Source organism: Monodon monoceros, unplaced genomic scaffold (genome assembly GCF_005190385.1).
Source record: "Monodon monoceros isolate NGI ecotype Baffin Bay Population unplaced genomic scaffold, NGI_Narwhal_1 Super_Scaffold_18, whole genome shotgun sequence".
Lineage (NCBI taxonomy): Eukaryota > Metazoa > Chordata > Mammalia > Artiodactyla > Monodontidae > Monodon > Monodon monoceros.
This window is the reverse complement of record NW_021703774.1, coordinates 23,680,167-23,702,487: the sequence shown is the minus strand read 5'-3', so window position 1 is coordinate 23,702,487 and position 22,321 is coordinate 23,680,167. Positions and strand designations below refer to the sequence as shown.

General features: G+C 36.4%; 1 protein-coding gene and 1 pseudogene across 9 annotated transcripts in view; one reads left to right on the top strand and one right to left on the bottom strand.

Moving 5' to 3' along the window:
• The window catches only part of CDC42BPA (CDC42 binding protein kinase alpha), a 326,424-nt gene that overhangs the window by 225,283 nt on the left and 78,820 nt on the right, over positions 1-22,321 (top strand). For all 9 annotated transcript variants that reach the window (XM_029230868.1, XM_029230867.1, XM_029230860.1 and 6 more), the window contains 2 exons: positions 6,051-6,298; positions 12,505-12,610. In XM_029230868.1, coding sequence (XP_029086701.1) covers positions 6,051-6,298; positions 12,505-12,610 — 354 coding nt within the window. The remainder of the gene's footprint in view (positions 1-6,050; positions 6,299-12,504; positions 12,611-22,321) is intronic.
• LOC114899795 lies at positions 10,571-12,444 on the bottom strand (annotated as a pseudogene).

Below are 22,321 nucleotides of genomic sequence, written 5' to 3'. Positions count from 1 at the left end.
CATTTAAAATGGTTAAAATGGCAATTTTTTGTTATATATGTTTTACCACTTAAAAATAATTAATGTAGTATACCAAAAACTATTGAATTGTTCACTTTAAATGGGTCAATAGTATGGTGTGTGAATTATATCTTAGTAAAGCTGTTTTTTTGGTTAATATTTTGTTTTTTAAACATTAATACAGCTATCATTTCTTGTCTGGATAAATATGTAATGTTCTGTCTGGTTTTCCTGGGTTTTTTTCCCCCTAGTTGAAAAAAAAATTGTTCTTCATATTGTAGTCAGAATAGTAGTTTTAAAGTCTTTTAGTTTTGTGCTTAAAATCCTTTCATGGTACCACTTTGCTTTTCAGAAGAGGCTCAAACTTTGTAACATAGCTTTTACCTTATGAGGTCCTTGCTGTTCGAGATTTTAACTTACTATTTGGATTTCCCTGCTCATACATCAGGTTTTCTCTAGTATTTAGACTTTTGTACATGTTGCCAGCAATATTCTACGCTCAGGTCTCAATTTAGATTTAACTTCCTGTGGGTATCTTTCCTTCTATGGTTCTTCCTTCCACTGGGCCCTCTCCTCCCTGTTAGATATACCTCCCCTCTCCCCTATTGACTTTACTTGAGAAAGGCTGTTTTTTAAAAAAAGTACCTTCCAATTGTTGCAATCATATACCACAGGAGTTTTTTTACCCTGTTGTATTAGTTTGCTAGAGCAGTTTTTACAAATACCCACAAACTGGATGGCTTAAAAAACAGGAATTTATTGTCTCAATTATGGCAGTAGAAATCTGAAATCAAGGTGTTTGCAGAGTTGGCTTCTGATGGTTTGCTGGCAGTGTTTAGCGCTCCTTGGTTTGTAGATGTATCACCCTGATTTCTGCTTTAATCTTCACATAATGTTCTCAATGTGTGCGTGATTCTGAGTCTAAATTTCTTCTATTTATAAGGATACAGTCATATTGGATTAGGGCCTACACTGATGACCTCATTTTAAGTTGATTACCTCTGTGAAGACCCTATTTTCATTTTCTTTTTTTTCAGGCTTTTTGAAGTACAAATGACAATTTAAAATTGTATGTATTTAAGGTGTAAAACCTGATATTTAGATATATGTATACATCATGAAATGTTTACCACAATCAAGCTAATTAACGTGTCTATCACCTCAGTTACCTCCTTCCTTCTGCCTTCCCTCTCTCCCTCCCTCCCTTCCTTCCTCCCTTCCTTTTTTTTTTTTGACTAAGAATATTTAAGATCCACTCTCTTAGCAAATTTCCAGTATGCAGTACAGTATTGTTTCTTTTTTTTTTTTTTTTTTTTTTTTTGTCGGTACGTGGGCCTCTCACTGTTGTGGCCTCTCCCGTTGCGGAGCACAGGCTCCTGACGCGCAGGCTCAGCGGCCATGGCTCACGGGCCCAGCCGCTCCGCGGCATGTGGGATCTTCCCGGACCGGGGCACGAACCCGTGTCCCCTGCATCGGCAGGTGGACTCTCAACCACTGTGCCACCAGGGAAGCCCTGCAGTACAGTATTGTTAACTGTAGTTATCCTGCTTTACATTAGATCTCTAGAATTTATTTATCCTACATATCTGAAACTTGTGCCTTTTGACCAACGTTTCCCCATTTCCCCTACCCCCTCAGCCCTTCGCGACCACTGTTCTACTCTCTGCTTCTAAGAGTTTGACTTTTTTAGATTCCACACATAAGTCAGATCATGCAGTATTTAAAGCCCTAGTTCTAAATATGGTCACATTCTGAGGTACTGGTGTTTAGTGCTTCAACGTATGAATTTTGGAGGGACACAATTCAACCCTTAACCCTTATATTTCACTTGAGAGTGTGATATAAGCTTTCTCTCTGTTTGATTATTATGTGATTGTCACAAACATAGTTTTAATGATTATAGAAGAATATCCACTTAGCCAGTTTCCTACTGTTAAATACACTTGTCCCTTCATATCCACAGTTTCCACGTCTGCAGATACAGAGAGCCCATTGTTTGAGGTGGTGTGGGGGAGAAAATTCCAAAAGGCAAAATTCGAACTTGCCATGCCCTAGCAACTTTTACATAGCATTTGTAGATGATTTAAAGAATTTGAGAGTGTGTTATATGCGAATACTACTCCATTTTATATACGGGACTTGAGCGATCGTAGATTTTGGTAATGGAGGGTGGACAGACCTGGAACCAATCCCCCCAAGCTGACTGTATTTATTTTTCACTTTTGCAGTATAATAATTGCCATGGACCCTTTTATGCACTTCTTTTAGAACAGATACCTGGAAATGAAGTGGTCAGATCATTTTTAAGGCACTTGATACATGCCACAAATTTTTGCAAGTATGAGAGGCATTTCTTGCTTTCTTAGTAGATCATTTATTAATCATATTTTCTCTTTGTGAATTATCTCTTTAAGTCATTTGCCCATTTAATTTTGTAGTCTTAGTGTTTTTCTTATCAATTCTTATAAACTCTTTGCATAGTAAAAATTGTACTGTTTATCTTCTCTGCAACTGTTTTACCAATTTATCATTTGCCCTTTAATTTTGGTCTTGTTTCTTTTTCAAATTATAGATGATTTGTTTTTATTTTCCTCAATAGTTCTTCTATTGCTTCGAAGCTTGGCTTGTCCTTCTTTTTACAGAGTTTGCTAAATATGTAATTCTGCTTTTTCCTGGATGTTTCTCTTGGGTTTAAAGATATTTAGTTCTAATCCGTTTGGAGTTTGTTTTGCTAAATGGTATGATGTGAGAATCATTTTTTTCTTTAATGGCTAGTTTGTGGTTTCAATTCCATTAATTAATCACTGCTTTCCTCAGTGATTGACAGTATCTCACATATTGAATTAAATTATTTTGGGGTGGAGATCTATTACACTGATACTTTATTAAAGATTTATAGTAGGGACTTCCCTGGTGGCGCAATGGTTAAGAATCCGCCTGCCAGCACAGGGAACACGGGTTTGATCCCTGGTCCGGGAAGATCCCACATGCCGTGGAGCAACTAAGCCTGTGCACCACAACTACTGAGCCTGTGCTCTAGAGCTCGTGAGCCATAACTACTGAGCCCGTGTGCCACAACTAGTGAAGCCCGTGTGCCTAGAGCCTGTGCTCCACAGCAAGAGAAGCCACTGCAATGAGAAGCACGCGCACCGCAATGAAGAGTAACCCCTGCTCGCTGCAACTAGAGAAAGCCCGCATGCAGCAACGAAGACCCAAGGCAGCCAAAAATAAATAAATAAATAAAAATAAATTTATAAAAGAAAAACAGTCTGCCTGCCAATGCAGGGGACATGGGTTTGATCCTTGGTCTGGGAAGATCCCACATGCCGCGGAGCAACTAAGCCCGTGCGCCACAACTACTGAGCCCATGTGCCACAACTACTGAGCCCATGCGCCACAACTACTGAAGCCCGCGTGCTCTAGGGCCCGCGTGCCGCAACTCCTGAGCCTGTGTGCTGCAACTACTGAAGCCCACGCGCCTAGAGTCTGTGCTCTGCAACAAGAGAAGCCACCACAATGAGAAGCCTGCGCACTGCAATGAAGAGTAGCCCCCACTCCCTGCAACTAGAGAAAGCCTGCGTGCAGCAACAAAGACCCAATGCAGACAAAAAATTAAAAAAAAAAATTTATAGTATATGTTAACATCTGAAAAGAACATTACCCTCTATCCTTCTTTACTCTTTGTGCTTTTTCAGGATTTTCTTTGGTATTTTTACCAGTTTATTTTTGCCTGTGTGCTAGAATATTTGTCTCCATCTCTCACCCAGTATTACCTCCCACATTAAAAAAGTTTTAATTAAATTTACAGGGAAGATAATTTAAGAAACATTGAATATGTGTACATTCAATCTTCCCTTTCAAGTACTTGGTATTTTTCTATATTGTCTTCTTTAAATCTTTTATAAAGACTTGTAATTTTTTCATATAATTCAAACAAATTATTCACTGTTGTTATTACTTGTGTGTGTACTAGTTGCTGGTGATTTTTGTTGGATCTATTAAAAAGAAATGAAAATTTTTTATTATTAACAATGAAAATTTTTACTATTATTGCTTATTCTACTGCCTAGAAGTACTGTGTGATTTATATTTATCTAATATGCAGTTGTTTTACTCAGCTTTATCAATTCCAACACTTTTCAGTGGATTTATTTGCATTTTCTGAGCAAACAGTTATATTAAGTGGAAATGATCATGATTTTCAACTATTCATGTTTTGTAACGATTTCACATGTTACTTAGAATATCTAAAATCTAATATTAAATAAGAGAGATAATGGAAGACATCCTTTTTGTTATTATTCCTGGATGTATCTGGTGTTTCACTAGAAAGTATTATTTTGTCTGATAGCTTGAAAGAGGTTATTCCTTAAGAGAATTACTTAACTGTTTTTTTTTTTGTGGGACTTGGGGTAGCATTTTGGAATTGGTATTAGATTTTATGAAATACTTTTGGGCAGGGGTACTTACAGAGATTATCACAAGGAGTTACTTTAATTTTTGCACAGTTATTAATGTTTGCTAATATTAAAGTACCTTCAATACCTGTAATAAAACTTATTGTTTTGCAGTAGATTGTTCTTTATTACCTATGGCTTAATTTTGTTTCTCAGCATTTTATTTGGCTTTTTTACGTTCTTATCAATTAGTGACATGAGTCTATAACTTTTTTTGGTGGTATCTTTGTGAGGTTTTGATTTCAAGGAAATTTTTGCTTGAAACTTCTAGTACATCTACTGCTATCCCAACAGACAAACTATACTAAAGTGAGCAGCGAACTAAGAGTGTTCTTTAGGTGATTAGAAAAATGAAAGAGTAAAAATACGATAAGTGGTTAGTGCTGCAGATGTTGATTTAGGCACCATTTTCATGGAGTTGCGTAAGAGCGAGAACATGACTTGACATGGCTCTTCCCAGTTTCCGCCAAGCTTTCCATGTCAGGCTGACTCAGAAACCACTGGAAAATCTGGGTCCTGCATATGGTAGGCACTTCATAAGCAGTTTTGAGTAAATGGTTAACATTACAGTGACTATCCCAGAAACATTTCTCAGGCCCACGTTGATGCCTATTTTTTTTTTTTTTTTAAATCATAGACCTCAAATGTGAAGCTAGCATAGTTTTCTTTGGACTTTAAATCAAGGGTGGTTACCAGTTTTCCTGCCCTTAATACTGACTTCAAAAAAGGATACAGTGTCCTCCAGATCTTGATTCCTTGTTGTCACTAAATATAAGCTTATAGGTTCTTTGGGTTTTAAAAGTTTTGTTGTGGATCACCTGGGAAAATAGCATGTAACAGAGTAATAGAAAAGTTACTCAGGAAAAAGCTCAGGAAATCTTACAGTCATAACCTCTGTATGCTTCTGTTTACCTTAGCTACTACCTGGAAGAACCTTTGGACATTACACTTTCTTTTCTCACTCATACCAAGAGTATATTTCAACCTCATTTCTAAAAAGATGCCTTTCAACCAAATTTCCCCTTCTTAAAGCCCTACCTAAATGTGAAGAGCTGTATCATGTTTTTCTAGAATAGATACAAAGATGTTAGATTAGACCTTTGTCATTTCTCCCTGGACCACTGCAGAAGCCTTCTTTCTCCCTTTTCTTTTTGTGCATTCTAGCTCTACCACTCCTCCCCCAATTTAATCTTTTAAAGACACAAATGTATTTATAACCTTTTATTAGTTCCACATCAGAAATAGGATGCAGTTAGATTTTTCCTTCACTCCATACACCAACAATATTATATATAAATTAGATATTTAAATGTAAAACAAATAATTATATAAGTACCAGCAGAAAATACAGATAAATATTTAATCTTGGCGTGAAGAAGACTGTAAAATACAGCAATAAAGGAATACACACTTAGAAAAATATTGGCAACATATGGCAGGCAAAAGGTTAATCGCCTGAATAAAGAAAGTATTATTTTTATGTAATAATATACAAAAATAATATTCAGTTATATGAACAGTTCTTTATATTGTAGAAAGAGTTATTAGTTGATATTACTCTTACAGATTAATCTTTTATTATTACTTCTATAGCAAAAACAAATTAGTTACTCACCAGGAGTATGTAGCATAGAACATCAGCAAGAAATAACCAAACTAAAGACTGATTTGGAAAAGAAAAGTATCTTTTATGAAGAAGAATTGTCCAAGAGAGAAGGAATACATGCAAATGAAATTAAAAATCTGAAGAAAGAACTACATGATTCAGAAGGCCAGCAACTTGCTCTCAACAAAGAAATTCTGATTTTGAAAGACAAATTGGAAAAAAACAGGAGAGAGAGGTAAGAATCAAGTTATTTACTCCTCTTATATTTATTGAATACCTGTTCGGTGTTAAGGACTGGAGATACATGGGCAATAAACATATTCCAGTCCTCAAGAAGACCAAAGTCAAGATTGGTAAATAGAAAATTATATTACAGCATCATAGGAAAGCAAATGGGATAAGTATAGGAACACCTGTAGAAGAGGCACAAAAGATAACTTTGGTGTGTCTGGGTTTTTTGGACAAAATTATTTCTGAGTTAAGACCAAAGATATAAGAAATATATAGCTGTGGAAGAGTGTCCAGGCAAAGGTTAGCAGAATTTGCCAAGATCTAGAGGAAAAGGATAGCATGGCACATTCAGAAAATGAAAGCTGTTCGTTATGGTGGAAGCATAAAAAGAAAGATGAGTGCTGAGAAATGAGACTAGAAAGGAAAATAGTCCTAAGACCATTGAAGGAAAATTACATGATTATATCAATATTTATATTTTTGAAAGACCACTCTTGCTACTGTTTAGAGAATGGATTGGAAGGAGCAGACTGCAGATAGTAATCTAGCTGTGAGAGATGAGGTGGCTGGACCTTAGATATGATAGTGAAGATGGAGAGAAGTTTATGGATTCAGAAGTTCTACCGAGAAGACAGAACCTGGATGACATGATAACCAGATATGAGAAATTAGAAGCAGGAGAAATGATCAGTGATACTCAAGTTTCTAGGTTTTAGGTAACTGAATGTATGTTTTTGTCATTCTCAACTTATATTGGAAGCCTAAGTTTAATTCAGTTTGGTCTGTTCGTTCAGCAGAAATTTTTAGAACCTGCTACGTGAAAGCACTGCTGTAGGCCCTGGAGGCATAACAGTGAACAGATAAAAATTCTCTCTCCTTATGGAACTTTCCTTTAATTATGGTGAAAGACTATAAGCAAAATATAAATGAAATAAATAAAATACAGAATATATAGGTAATGATATAGGATAGGTAATATATAGGTAGTGATAAATTCTAAGAACAAAAAATAAGGCAGTGGATGGGGGCTATGAAGCATTAAGGGGGAAAATTAAATTTCAAATATATATATATATATATATATATATATATATATATATATGAATGAAATAACCAGGGAAAATTATACTGAGAAGGTGATTTCTCAGTAAGGACTGAAGAAGGTGGGGGAGATATCTATACAGATGTGTGAGAAGAACATTTTACATGAGGAACAAGAAGTCTGTTAAAAAAAATAATGGGAAGACAAAACTATGGAGATAGTAAAAAGATCAGTGGTTGCAAGGATTGGGAGGAGGGTGGGATGAATAGGCAGGGTACAGAGGATTTCTAGGGCAGTGAAACTACTCTGTATGAAGCTGTGATGGGGGTATATGTCGTTATACAACCTAATGTAAATTGCGATGTTTTAGTGATAATGATGTGTCAAATGTAGGTTCATCAGTAGTAACAAACACACCACTCTGAGTATATGGGCAATCTCTGTATTTTCCTCTCAGTATTGCTATGAACCTAAAACCTTTCTAAAAAATAAAGTCTGTTAAAATAATAATACTAAAAAAGAGGCCAATGTGGATGAAGCAGAGTTAAGGGGAAAGAATAGTGAGAGGTACGTATGAGAGGTAATGGGGGCCAGATCATGTAAGGCTTTGTAAGTCATGTTCAGTGACTTACAATTTTTTACTCTCAGTAAAACCATGGCAGGGAAGCATTGCAGGATTTTGAGTGGAAAATGGACAAATACTGACTTGTGTTTTAACAGGATTATTCTGACTACTAGATTAAGAAAAGTCTGAACTAGATAAGAGAAAGAGCAGTGAAACCATTGAGAAGGCTATTGCAATCATCCAGGCAAAAGATAATGGTGGATTGGGCCTAGGGTGGTGGCAGAATTGGCTGTGAAAAATGTTCGAATTCCAATTTCTTTAAAAGGTAAAAATAATGATATTTGCTGATAGACTAGATATGGGGTAAGAAAGAAAGAGGGGAAATCAAGGATGGTGCTACAGTTTTGGGCCTTAGCAATTAGGAGAATATAGTTACCATTTAGAGAGGAAAACCACAGAAGAAGCATTTGGGGGATGGGAATATCAGGAGCTCATTTTAAACAAATTCTGTCTGAGGTGCTTTTTAGGCATCCAGGTGGAAATGTCAAGGAGGTCATCATACAGACTAGTCTGGATTTCAGGGCTAGAGGTAAAATCCTGGGAGTATTTATCATTCACATGATATTTAAAGGGGTGAGACTATATGAGATCACTTAGTGAATGAATATAGATGGAAAAGAAGTCCTAGGACTGCAACCTGGAGCACTCCAATCTTTAGAAGCTTGGAAATGAGGAAGAAACAGCAAAGTGGAGAGGGAAAGAGCAGTAAGAATGATAGGAAGATGACCAGGCAAATTTGGTGTGCAAATTTGGTGTCCAAATTTGGTGTTATGATGAATGCGTATCAAATCTGTCTACATGTTAAATTAGATGAGGTCTAAATCAAATAAGATGAGGACCATGTTATTGATAGTTGAGTTTAACAATATGAATGTCATTGGTGACTTTGATAAGTGAACAATTTCAGTGGAACAGTAGTGGGCAGAAACCCCATAATGGATCCAAAGACTTGAAGGAGGGCAATTGTAAGAGCAAGCAGATAATAAAAGCAACGAGATAATAACTGGAGGAGAAATTTGTCTCAAAAATAACACCATGCTTGTAATCTGATAGAAATACCAGTAGATGATTCAGGACAGAGAGGAGAAAAGTGTACTTGAGCAGGCACATAAGCAAAGAGCAACCTTAGCTACGTTTTTCTCCCGTAGTAAGAGAAGAATAAGTAGAGTGTATGATCACAGGGGAAGGTACGTGGGTTGTTGGGAACTTGTTTTTCTGTTGTTATGGTTGGGCATGTTGAACTTTAGGTGCTTGGGAGACAACTTTGGGGAGATATCAAGTCAGCAATTTGAAGCCCAGAAAAGCTTCAGATGTAGATTCAGAGTTTGTCAGCATAATGGATGATAATTGAAATAGGTGGTATAATAGATGGGATAGCTCAGGGAAAATGTGTAAAAAAAAAAAAAAGTTGAGCACCTGTGACAGAATACCTGGGAGCATTGGCATTTACATGGAGGAAAGAGGGGTTGGGGGGCTCACAAATACAGCTGAAAAGTCTAAATGTAGGCTGAAAATCAAGAAAGTGGGTATCACTGAAGCCAAGGGAGGACAGCATTTCAAGAGGGAGGGAATGGACAACACTGTCAAGGGTAGCCAGTAGATTGGATATAATAACAATTGGGACAATAATGAGTTTGCGGACAACAGTTTTTTTGAGGTGGCGGCAGTAGAAGTCAGATTTTGGCACAGGGAGGAAAATTTAGGCAGTGAGGAAGTGGATACGGCAAACCCTCAAGATTTCAAGGTGGTTGCCAGTGAACGGGAAGACAAAGTGGAAAATGAAGTGTGACGTAGAGTTTAGGGGAGAGTTTGTTTATTTCATTTCAGTATGAGAGAGACTTAAGTTTTGTTTAACGCTAATAGGAAAAAACAAAAATGGTTGTATATAGAAATTTTACTCAATTTATTCATATACTTATTTTTCTGAAAGGATGCTTCTTTGTAATTTTTCGTATTTTTTTCATTGTTGTTTGGAGTTGCTTCTGAATCAAGAAAGATTCCTGGGCTTCCCTGGTGGCGCAGTGGTTGAGAGTCCGCCTGCCGATGCAGGGGACACGGGTTCGTGCCGCGGTCTGGGAAGATCCCACATGCCATGGAGTGGCTGGGCCCGTGAGCCATGGCCGCTGAGCCTGTGCATCCGGAAGCCTGTGCTCTGCAACGGGAGAGGCGACAGTAGTGAGAGGCCCACGTACTGCAAAAAAAAAAAAAAAAAAGAAAGAAAGATTCCTAAACATAACTAAATTTCACATTTTGATTATAGATAAGAAGGAAAGGGACACATTTGTTTGGACACAGGATGGTTATTTTCCTAGAAGTTATCATTTAAATTATAATTTAATTTATATTCAATAATTTAGTGAGGAAGGGATTTTTAAGATTACATTTTTAAAATCAGCCATGACTTATGTTGTTTATTGACTTGAAAGCAATCACAAAATTACCCAGAACTGCTTCACATTGAAATTCATTTGCTGCTAACTAACATCCTCCATCACACTGCTGTAGAGATAAGCCTCTTTATTTGCACTTCAACTCAGTATTCAAAAACTGATTCCCCATTCTCCCTTAGGAGGTTTTTGTTTCTTTTTTTTTTTTTTTGTCTTTTTGTCTTTTAAAACACTTTTTTATTTTCTCAATGATATAAGGTGCTTTACAAGTATGAACAATAACCTGCTACACTTTAATGTTTTGTATCCTTTCCATTGATTTTTTCTTTAAATCTGGAATGTAATTCCGTGTGTGGCATCTGTTTTCTAATGTAGAAAAAATAACTTGTCAAACACTAAATTTTACTCTAAGGATACTACATTTATAAATTTATTCCACTTTTGAAATGATAGCCCCAAATCCACCTGATTGATGCTCATTTGGCACGTTCTTCTCAATTCTGGTCGCTAAACTACATCCTGAGTTAGGATGAAAATAATGCAGGCTTTGAAATGACTACATTGAAATTGCCAAAAGGGTCATGAGGTTGTCTGCGCAGGACAATGTTTTCCATCACATACAGAGTTACATTTGGCATGTCAAGAAGAGAGGACATAATCCCACAGCAGTAGACATTTAAAATAAAAGAAGACAGCCACAAGGATTCGTGCAGAATATTTTAAATATGCCCATTGAGCAAAATGATGTAACTGATTTTTCTTCAAGGGCTATGCTCCTACATGCATCCTTTGAAAAATTAACGATCCTAGAATAGCGTCTTCCATGTGGGACATCTTGAAAGATAATAATTTGGTTTCAGTGGGTTACACACCAGTTCTTGTTAATTTAGCGGGTCTGTTTTACAGAGTGTCGTGGTTTCGTTCTTTAGATTTGCAGAGTTTATAGAGAAGGAAAATTACAGCCTGCACACCCAAGACAAGGACAATTCCTCCAATGAAACTGGCTGCATCAAAGGTAGACTTCCGCGCAGGTTGTGAAGTCGGAGTTAAAGTGGTATCAGTTGTACCTGTTGTAGTAGTTGTGGTGGAAGCTGTAGAAGAGGAAGGAAGAGTTGTGGTTTTAGCTGTAGAATTGGTTGGCAATGGTGTGGCAGTGGACGCAGGACAGAATTCTGTGCTGTTCACCACCTTGTAATCACTAACTGTTGAATTATCTGAACAGTAGCCTTTACCTTCTTTGCATTTTATCCAAAAGCAGGTAGTGTTAGCAGCATTAGCATCAAAACAGGAAACCCGGTTGTTGCGGCTTTCAGAGATTTCTGGTGCTGGAGTGGTGCCCGGCGGAGCGGCGGAGGCACCGGGGCTGTCCTGATGGTAGTCGGTAAAGCCGAGGGTACAGTCACGTTCGGGGCCAGCGTGGTGTTCTGAGCCGCGCTCGTCACGCAGAGCGCTGCCAGGCAGCCGGCGGCCAAAAGCAGCGGGCGGGGCAGCGCCAGTATCGCGGCCTCCGCGTTGCCTTCGAGCGCGTCTGTCCCTCTGTCCCCTGCGGTGCCGCCTCCCAGACTCCTCCCTTTGGAGATTTTTAAAAAGTTCGTTAGAACTGTGTTTACCCCTAAGGGTGAATCAATTCTGTCCCTTAGAACTATCATTTTAAATAAGTTTTATAATATTGTATGTATGTATGTATGTGTAGATAGGTAGGTACGTACGGAGGAAGGGAAGAAGGAAGGCAGGAGTAATGGAAGGATGGGCTTAGTGTGCTGAGAGAACTGTTGTAAATGGAAGTTGAATTTTCTATGCAATCTAGAGCTGAGTGTAAGCAATTGTATTGTGGCCCCTATACCCTCCTTTTTCCCTAGCTTCCTCATTTTCCCATGCTTTCTAGGATATATACAACTGAATAAGGTGAGCATAATCAGGTTGTCTTCCTCAGATTTTCAAATGAAGAACAAAATAGATATTACTAAGCAGACAAATCTATTTATTAATTAAAAGGAAATGATTTTGACTTCCTAATTTTAAGGGAAATGTTTGGGATTTGGAGCAATTGAGATATAAGTGGCTTTTCAGAATAAGGCATATGATACCATAGCCAATCTAGGATACCATTATTTTACCTTTAATTCAATTCCTTTTATATTTTTGCATTGTATTAGTCAAAGTGAAAGGGAAGAATTTGAAAATGAGTTCAAACAACAGTATGAACGAGAAAAAGTGTTATTAATGGAAGAAAATAAAAAACTGACAAGCGAGCTTGATAAGGTGAGTGATTTAATCTCATTGATATTCATTGATACATGCTAGATGTTCAGCACTATCACAGCAATTATAGACATAATTTTATATTTGGTGTACATTTTTTTATTTAATATTCCTCCTAAAGGTGAGGATTGCTTCTATGTACAGGCAATTTTTCATTTTACCAATCTGTACAGGAGTCTTCTTGGAGAGAGGACTCGGCTTACCTCATCTTATTCTTTGTCCCATTTATTTTTTGAGCCCCTGTTCTTTATTTCACTTTCCATCTCTCTCTTAACTATTAATCACTTTGTCATGGCTAAGCTAAGGCCTGTCTTTGGCAAGAACAGGAACAATTAAGCCAAACTAGAGAAATTTTGACAGTTCTGATGTCATATTCATGATGGAGAACTGATAATAGCTAGAAGTAATACCATTGGTAGTTAAGAAGCCAAAGAAACCAACTCTGCCTGTAAACTCTACAGCTTGAATAAAGAGCTGAACCATAGATTAAACCTAGATTAAAACAGCTAGATTTATGAACAAAATTTTAAATACTTAAAGGAATCTTTTTCCATTTAGTATCTCAGATTCCTTGAACTGACATCATTCTGCAGTTCTTGTCCCAGTTGTTAACAGCTGTAAAAATCCTAATATTAATCAGCAGTTTTAATAGTTTTACTTACTTTTAAATAATAAGGTTTGGATAACTGTGCTTTGTAATGAGTTCAAGGATTTTCCTGAAGTAAAAGTATTATGTTCAATTAATAGTCATTTCAGTAACACGTTGAAAGACAATGGCTAAATAGTCATAAAAGAGAGACTTTTCATTCATTCTATCTCAATTTTCCATTGTGTTCCATATTTCTTTTTATTTCTGTCACTATTTTCCCAACAATTTTCTAAGCATTTAAAAATGACTTTGCTTGTTTGGTCACAAACTACTTGAGAAAGAACTTTGTTAGTTTATTTCGTAATTACAAAGCTGATGCACACAAACACTATGGGAAGTGGCCAAATAGTAAGTAGTATAAATTATTTTTTAACTATGAATACTGTATGAACAGTATTGTATAACTCTTAGTTATTTCCACTAAAATAAAACTAACAGTATTTAAACTTTATCCAAATAGGTCACATAATTGTTATTTAATGGGCTTAACCAATATGACTACAAAATTAAACATCATTTCTGTCTACCAGACAGAATTTTAAGATTCTGTTAAGAGTGACCTTGAGGTAAGAAATATAATTAAACTCTAGAAGGTCACTTCATGTAGAGTTTATAAGCAAATTACCTAGTAAAAGATGGTATTATAGTTAGAGAAAAATTGAATTGTGATATAATCAAATCGAATGTAGATCAAGTCTTGTATTCACCCCTTGGTTTCATTTCATTATTAACCATAAAGTTCTGGCAAGTTTACCAGAAATACATCTTTAGAAATAATTTTTAAACAATACTCTTTTGATTTTGATGAGATCTGAAGGATAAAAATAAAAGCCTATCTCCTAATTTTATAAAAACTAGAATATTACCTTGTCTTGCTAAATTGAAAGATGTGGTAAAGGATGTGAACAGAACTTTGAGAGCAAATCATATGGTTGGCAAGTATTCAGTGACAAATGATAACAGGAAATGTTTATTTCTGGAGAAATAGGGGAGGATCTGGGTCTTCTTCCATTTGAACCTCTTCTCTATTTTTGGTCCTTTTATTCAGCTTTACTTCTCTGTCAGTCCACCTAACTGCACATCTTCACTGTTTCTTTCCATTTATTCATTTTTTGGTTTGGTTGAATTGGGTATTTTCCCCAAGAGGGATAACCAAAGAATACCTTTGCAATTGCTACACCAACTGTTCCATTGGGAACCTGCTTGAAGAGAACCAAATTCCTTCTCAACAGAACTTCAGATATAGAAACCAAAAAGCAATTAGTATGTTAATTTTGAAACTTATATAACTAATAGAGTCTGATAGTCAGATTTTTTTAACTTCAAAGATAAAAATTAAAAAGGAAATAGAAAAAAGTTTGTTGATACTTTCAGAAGTCTGTATTCAAAGTTTCTATTAAAGGTAACTTATTGCAAGTAAAATTAGCCATATGCCAAGGAGTGGAAGCAAATGGTTTCCAGTAAGAAAATATTATCATTTGTATCTTGTTTTTAAATAATTATTTTACATAAAAGCAAAATTACACAAAATGTGGAAAATATTCAACATAAAAGTTACCTATGATTTCATTAACGTGAAACAACTATTTTACTTTTATATGTTCCTTTCCGGGTTTTGTTGTATATGTATTATTACATAATTTCAGTCATATATACATTTTATTTTCTAATCTGCCGTTTCATTTAAAACATGAGCATTTTTCCATATTCCTGTGTAGTCTTATAATTATCGTAAGCCAGGTATGTCAATTTACAAATAGTAAAACCTTCTCATTCCCAAACATGCAAAATGAAGTAATACTTAGGTAGAATTTACTTTGTGCAGGCCCTCTCCTGAGTTACTTTATATAAACCATATAATTCTCACAATAACTCTGTGAGGTATACCCTATTGTTCCTACCATTTTACAGATGAGGAAATTGAGGCAAAGGGAGATTAAGCTACTCTTGTAATCTCAAAACTAGGGAGTGGCAGGATGGATTGGAACACAGGTAGTCTGGCTCCAGAGCCCCTCTGCTTTAATTCAGTAAGAATGAAAAGATTAACTTTTCCTGACAAATACTAAACACATCTATTTAACACTCCTTTTAACTACTGTAACATGACAGTGCAAAAATTTGTATTTCCTCCTCTTCTTGCAAATCTCCAACTGAAACCCCAATCACAGATTAATTGGAAGTCAAAAGCAATGGTGATCAGAAAAGGATGTGTTGTAGGAATTAGTGAAGACACTGCATCTGCAAAAAACATTCTCCAAAATAGCTGGTAGACTTCTGGCTATGCTAACATGAAGAGATTGATGAATCCGCTCAAGAAAATAAAAGTTTCAAAGTGGACACAGTTGTTGAAAACAGACATTTCAGAGCTCCCAGAGTTAACCAAAGGAAGACAACTACAAAACATTACTGAGATAAATTAAGGAATATCTAAGCAAATGGAGAGATATACTGCATATTGTTAGGACTACAGTTCTCTCCTAATAGATCTATGGATTTGGGGAAATCACTATCAAAATTTTGCTAGGCTTTTTTGTTAGAACTGGCAAGCCTATCCTTAAATTTATATGGGAATACAGAAGATCTACAATAGCAAAAATATTTGGGGGGGTGGGGAGGCGAGGGGTACAAAAGTTGGAGGATTTACACTACAGAATTTTGAAACTTACTGTAAATCTATAGTAATCAAAAGACGGTAACATTGGCATAATGGAACAGAGTAGAGAGTCCAGAAATAAGACATATTTATGGTTGATTGATTTTCAGCAAAAGTACCATGGCAATTCAATGGGAAAAAGACAATCTTTTCAACAAATGGTGCTGGAATTACTGGATATCTATGTGTAAAAAATTAACTTAGATCCTTACCTCATAACATATACAATTAATTCAAAATGGATCATAAACTGAAATATGAGGTAAGCATAGGAGAAAATCTTTGTGATTTGGCGTTAGTCAAAGATTTTGTAGATATGACACAAAGCACAACTCTTGAGAGAAAAATAATTATAAATTGGACCTCATCAAAATTTAAAGACAACATTAAGAAAATGAAAAGATATACATAGATGAAGAGAAAAGATTTTCAAACAATTTATCTGATAAAAGACTTATATTTGGAATGTATAAAGAACTCTTAAAACTCAATAATAAGAAATAATACAAACAACCCAATGGAAAAAAATGGGGGGAAAATTGAAAAGACATTTCATGAAAGCAGATATATGAATAACAAATAAGCACGTGAAAAGATGTTTACTATCATTAGTCATTAGGAACAATGCAAGTTAAACCATAGTAACATATTGTTGTACAGGCTCAAGAGTTAATCAGTCAGTGACCATACCAGCTGTTGGCAAGGATATGGAGGAACTGAAACTCCTACACTGCTTGTAGAAGTGCAAGATGGTATAACTACTTCAGAAAACAGTTTTGAAATTTCTCAAAAAGTTAAGCATACACTTACCCTATAACTCGGAAATTCTCCTAGATATTTATCCAGAAGAATTAAAAGCATAGTCCCTTTAGAAACTTGTATATGAATGTTCATTGCATCATTATTCATAAAAGCAAATAGCCGGAAACAATGCAAATGTTCATCAAGTAGTGAACGGATAAATAAAGTGTACTAATATCCATGTAATAGAATACTACCCAGCTATAAAAAGGGGTTAGTTTCTGATATGTGCAACGCTGTGGTTGAACCTCAATAATACGATAAGTGAAAAAGGCCTGATACAAAAAACTATATATTGTATGATTTCATTGATATTACGTTTCTAGAAAAGGCAAAACTATAGACACAGAAAATAGATCAGTGATGCCTAGAACTCATGGTGAAAGCCAGGATTGACTGCAAACCAGCTTGAGGGAAATTCCTCAGGTATTGGAAGTGTTCCCAAACCAGATTGTGGTGATTATTGCACAAATGTTTAAATTTACTAAAAATCATCAAACCATAAGTGTTATAATGAGTGAATTTTATAGTATGTAAATTATACCTTAATAAACCTATAAAAAGAAAATAGCTGGTAAAATACATTTTTAGAGGTAAATAGCACACCCTGGAGTACAAAACGTAAGTTCCTTGTTCTCAGTAGGCAGATAACGATGTGTGTTGGTAGTGACAGGTTCTCTGACCCTTTTTCTTTCTAAGAAGACAATGAGGTTGAGGATAGGATTAAATGGGGAATGCAAAAAGTAATTTGTCTTTTGGCAGAGGGGAAGAAATGAAGCTTTGCATTGTGACTTGTGCTAAAACTGCCTATCTCCCATGGAAGTACAGGTTAAAAACACACACCAGAAAAAACCTGGGTCATTAGGAGAATTCCAGATGAACTTAGATTAGGGAGTTGGCAAAACTTGTACATTTCTTCTAGTTTGTCCAATTTATTGGCAGAGAAAATTACAGGCCAATATCTTTGATAAATATAGATGCAAAAATCCTCAACAAAATATTAGGAAGCCAAATCCAACAACCATAAAAAGAATCATACACCATGATCAAGCTGGATTCATCCCAGGGTTACATGGATGGTACAACGTATGCAAATCAGTCAGTGTGATAAACCACATGAACATAAGAAAAGACAAAAACTACGTGATATCTCAATAGATGCAGAAAAAGCATTTGATAAAACTCAACATCTGTTCATGATAAAAACTCTTTCCAAAGTGGGTATAGAGGGAACATATCTCAGCATATAAAAGCTATTTATGGGGCTTCCCTGGTGGCGTAGTGGTTGAGAGTCTGCCTGCCGATGCAGGGGACACGGGTTTGTGCCCTGGTCCGGGAAGATCCCACATGCCGCGGAGCGGCTGGGCCTGTGAGCCATGGCCGCTGAGCCTGCGCGTCCAGAGCCTGTGCTCCGCAACGGGAGAGGCCACAACAGTGAGAGGCCCGCGTACGGAAAAAAAAAATAAAGCTATTTATGGCAAACCCATAGCCAACATAATACTCAAAGGTGAAAAGCTGAAAGCCTTTCTGCTAAAATCTGGAACAAGACAAGGATGCCCACTCTTACCACTTCTGTTCAACATAGTATTAGAAATCCTAGCCACAGCAGTCAGACAAGAAAAAGAAATAAAAAATATCCAAATTGGAAGGGAAGAGGTAAAGTTGTCATTGTATGCAGCTGACATGATACCATATATAGGAAACCCTAAAGACTCCACACAGAAACTACTAGAACCAGTAAATGAATTCAGCAAGGTAGCAGTATACAAGATTAACATACAGAAATCAGTTGCATTTCTTTACACTAACAATGAAATCTCAGACAGGGAAAGTGAAAAGACAGCCCCTTTTAAAATTGCATCAATAAAAAAACAAACAAATTTAGGAATAAGCCTGACCAAGGAGGTGAGAGACTTACATGCTAAGAACTATAAAACATTGATAAAGGAAATTGAAAATGATTCAAAGAAATGGAAAGATATACCATGCTCTTGGATTGGAAGAATTAATATTGTTAAAATAGCCATACTACCCAAAACAGTCTACAGATTTTATGTGATCTCTGTCAAATTACCCATGTCACTTTCTACAGAACTAGAACAAATATTCCTAAAATTTATATGGAACCAAAACAAAAAACAGAATTGCCAAAGCAATCCTGAGGAAAAAGAACAAAACTGGAGACATAATCCTCCCAGACTTCAGGCAATACTACAAAGCTACAGTAATCAAAACAGCTTGGTATTGGCTGACAAAAGCAGACATATGGATCAGTGGAACAGAATAGAGAGCCCAGAAATAAACCCACACACCTATGGTCAATTAATCTTCAACAAGGGAGGCAAGAATGTACAATGGAGAAAATACAGTCTCTTCAGCAAGTAGTGTTGGGAGAGCTGGACAGCTGCATATAAAACAATGAAGTTAAAACACTCCCTCACACCATACACAAAAATAAACTCAGAATGGCTTGAAGACTTAAATATTAAGACATGATACCATAAATCTCCTAGAAGAGAACATAGGCAAAACATTCTCTGATGTAAATCATAGCAATAGTTTCTTATGTCAGACCCAGGAAGAGCCACTGTTTCAGTAAGAGACCAAGGACAGAATCCAATGTCCCAGCTTGAAAGCAAGTCAGGCAGGAAGAATTCCCTCTTACTAGGGTCAGCCTTTTTTTCTATTCAGGCCTTCAACTGATTGAATGGGAACCATACACATTAGGAAGGTAATCTGCTTTATTCAGTCAATCAATTCAAATGTTAATCTCACCCAGAGACACCTTCATAGACACAACCAGAATGTTTGACCAAATGTTTAGGCACCCTGTGACCCAATGAAGTTGACTCATAAATTTAGCCATCACATGGCCCCTCATCTTCACAAACCTATAATAATTCTTGTAGGAAAGATTCATCTCCTTCAAGCTGAGTAATCAGAAAGAAAACTAACACAATATCTCTACAGATATATCAGAAAGGAAGAAAGGAATAGTAATAACTAATGGCATTTTGAGACCATTTATCAGAAAAATGTAGCCATGAAATAAAAATTGTATGCAAATATTTTATCATGAACTTTTAAAAACTAAAACAAGAATTTTTGCTTCTGTGACAGATTAGCTTACATCATACCTACCACCTCACCAAGAAGAGCTATAAAGCTGGACTTAAAAAAAATGTTTTTAACACTGTAGCAATACTGCCTGGAAGTATTCATCTGCAGGAAGGCACTGGAGAGATAAGAAGGCAGCCGAGACTTTACTGACCCAGATCCTTTAGAAGGGAGTAGTACAGAGAGATGAGCCCAGCATTCAGTGCCAGTTTTCCTCTTGAGGCATTTGCAGATACGAAAGCTGTACCAGAGAATCCAGGAAGTTGAGCACAGTATTCCACAGTATCACAAGTTTAGAGAGAAAAACTGAATATCAATGCCCACCAAGGTGCAGGATCCTTGGTAATCAATTCAAGCTTTCAATTGAACTCATCGAAAAGGCTACATTTTAGAAATAAGGGTGAACCCGAGAGAGATGAGCCCTCTCAGTGACTAAAACCCAGCCTCTAAGTAACTGAACCCATGATCTGTCTAATTGCCTACCAGAAGTAAAAGTAAGCAGTCTCTGGAGGAAGATATTATATAGAGCCTCAAATTATCTCTAAAATTTTCATACACTATATGTGGCATGCAGTAAGAAATTACAATGCATACCGAGAGATAAAACCAAAGAAAACCAAGATATAAAAGTATAATAGCAAAAACAAAGTAAGAAAAGAATAAATGAGAAGAAAACCAGGCAGTCAGTATAAACAGACCCACACAGTTCCGAGTATTGGAATTTTCTTAATTGAACTTTAAAATAACTGTATGATATATTCAAGAAAATAAACATGATGAAGAACTTCAGCAGACAACTGGAATCTATACAAAACAGTCAAGTAAATCTTTAGAAGTGAAAAATAAAATAAATGAAAAATCCCAACAGAAAATTTTAACAGTAGATTGGAAAGAACCAAAGAAAGGAAGGGGTAAATAAAAAACTTCCCATACTGAAGTCTGGATATAGATTTAAAAGGACAGAAATACAGGGACTTCCCTGGTGGTCCAGTGGTAAAGAGTCCACCTTACAATGCAGGGGATGCTGGTTCGACCCCTGGTCAGGGAACTAAGATCCCATGTGCCATGGGGCAACTAAGCCTGCATGCCACAACTACTTGCATGCTTGCATGCCTCAACTAGAGCCCATGTGCTGCAAACTACAGAGCCCATGTGCTCTGGAACCTGCACACCACAGCTACAGAGCCCATGTGCCCTGGAGCCTATGTGCCACAACTAGAGAAGAGAAAACCTGCACGCCACAACTAGAGAGCCCACGCACCACAACAAAGATCCCGCGCACCGCGACTAAGACCAGATGCAGCCAAAAATAAATAATAAATTTTAAAAGATATATTAAGAAAAAAGGACAGAAATACATAAAAGAGGGTGTGAGAAGTAGGAGACGTGATGAAAAGATGACATACAAATATTTGCTTTCCCAGAAGGAGAGAAGAAAGACTGTGGTAGAAGCAATATTTGCAGTTAATGGCCCATAATTTTCCAAAACCTCTGAGAAGTATTTAGCCACAAATTCAAGAAATGCCACAAACCCTAAAAGTGATAAATAGAAATTAAATCCCTTAGGCACATTATAGAAAAATTGATAAAAACCAACCAACCAAAGAAAATCCCAGAAGCAGCCAGAGAAGAAAGACACATTGTATTCGAAGGAGCAAAAGCTAAACTTAAAGCTGTCTTTACAACAGAAAAAATGGAACCCAGGATAAAAAGGAATGAATCTATAAATAATAAAAAGGAATAGAAAGGAAAATAACTGCCAACCTAGAAAATTATATACAGCAAAAAGTGTCTTTCAAAAATGAAGGCAAAAATTCAGACTGTAGAGAACTCTGCAGGACAAACAACCTACTTTCTTCAACAAATAAATTACAAGAAAAATTAAAGTGTTGGAGGGGAACTGCTATGTACTAAATGTTTGTGTCCCTCCAAAATTCAGATGTTGACACCTAGTACTATTTGGAGGTATAGCCTTTGGGAGATGATTAGGTCATGAAGGTAGAGCCTTCATGAATAGGATTCGTGCTCTTATAAAAGAGACCCCACAGAGCTCCCTCATCCCACGACCATCTGCAAACCAGGAAGTGGGCCTTGCCAGACACTGAATCTGCTGGTGTGTTGATCTTGGACTTCCCAGCGTCCAGAACGATCAGAAATAAATGTTTCTTGTTTAAGCCACTCAGACTGTGATATTCCACTCCAGCAGCCCAAATGGAGTAATCTGGAGCCTATAAGTAAAAAAGACTTAAAAGACAGAGCAACCATTAAGTTACGTTTACTGGTTGGTATGATTCAATTTAACAGACTGTTAAGTCTTTTGATGTTTTGAGACAACTGGAAATTTGCACAATTACTAGCTATGTGATAATATAAGGAAACTTGATAAATTTGTTTAAATATGATAATGATATTGTGGTTATACGTAAAAAGGGAGCCTTATTTTCTAGAGATACACACAGAAATATATATGGATAAAATTATATGATGTCTG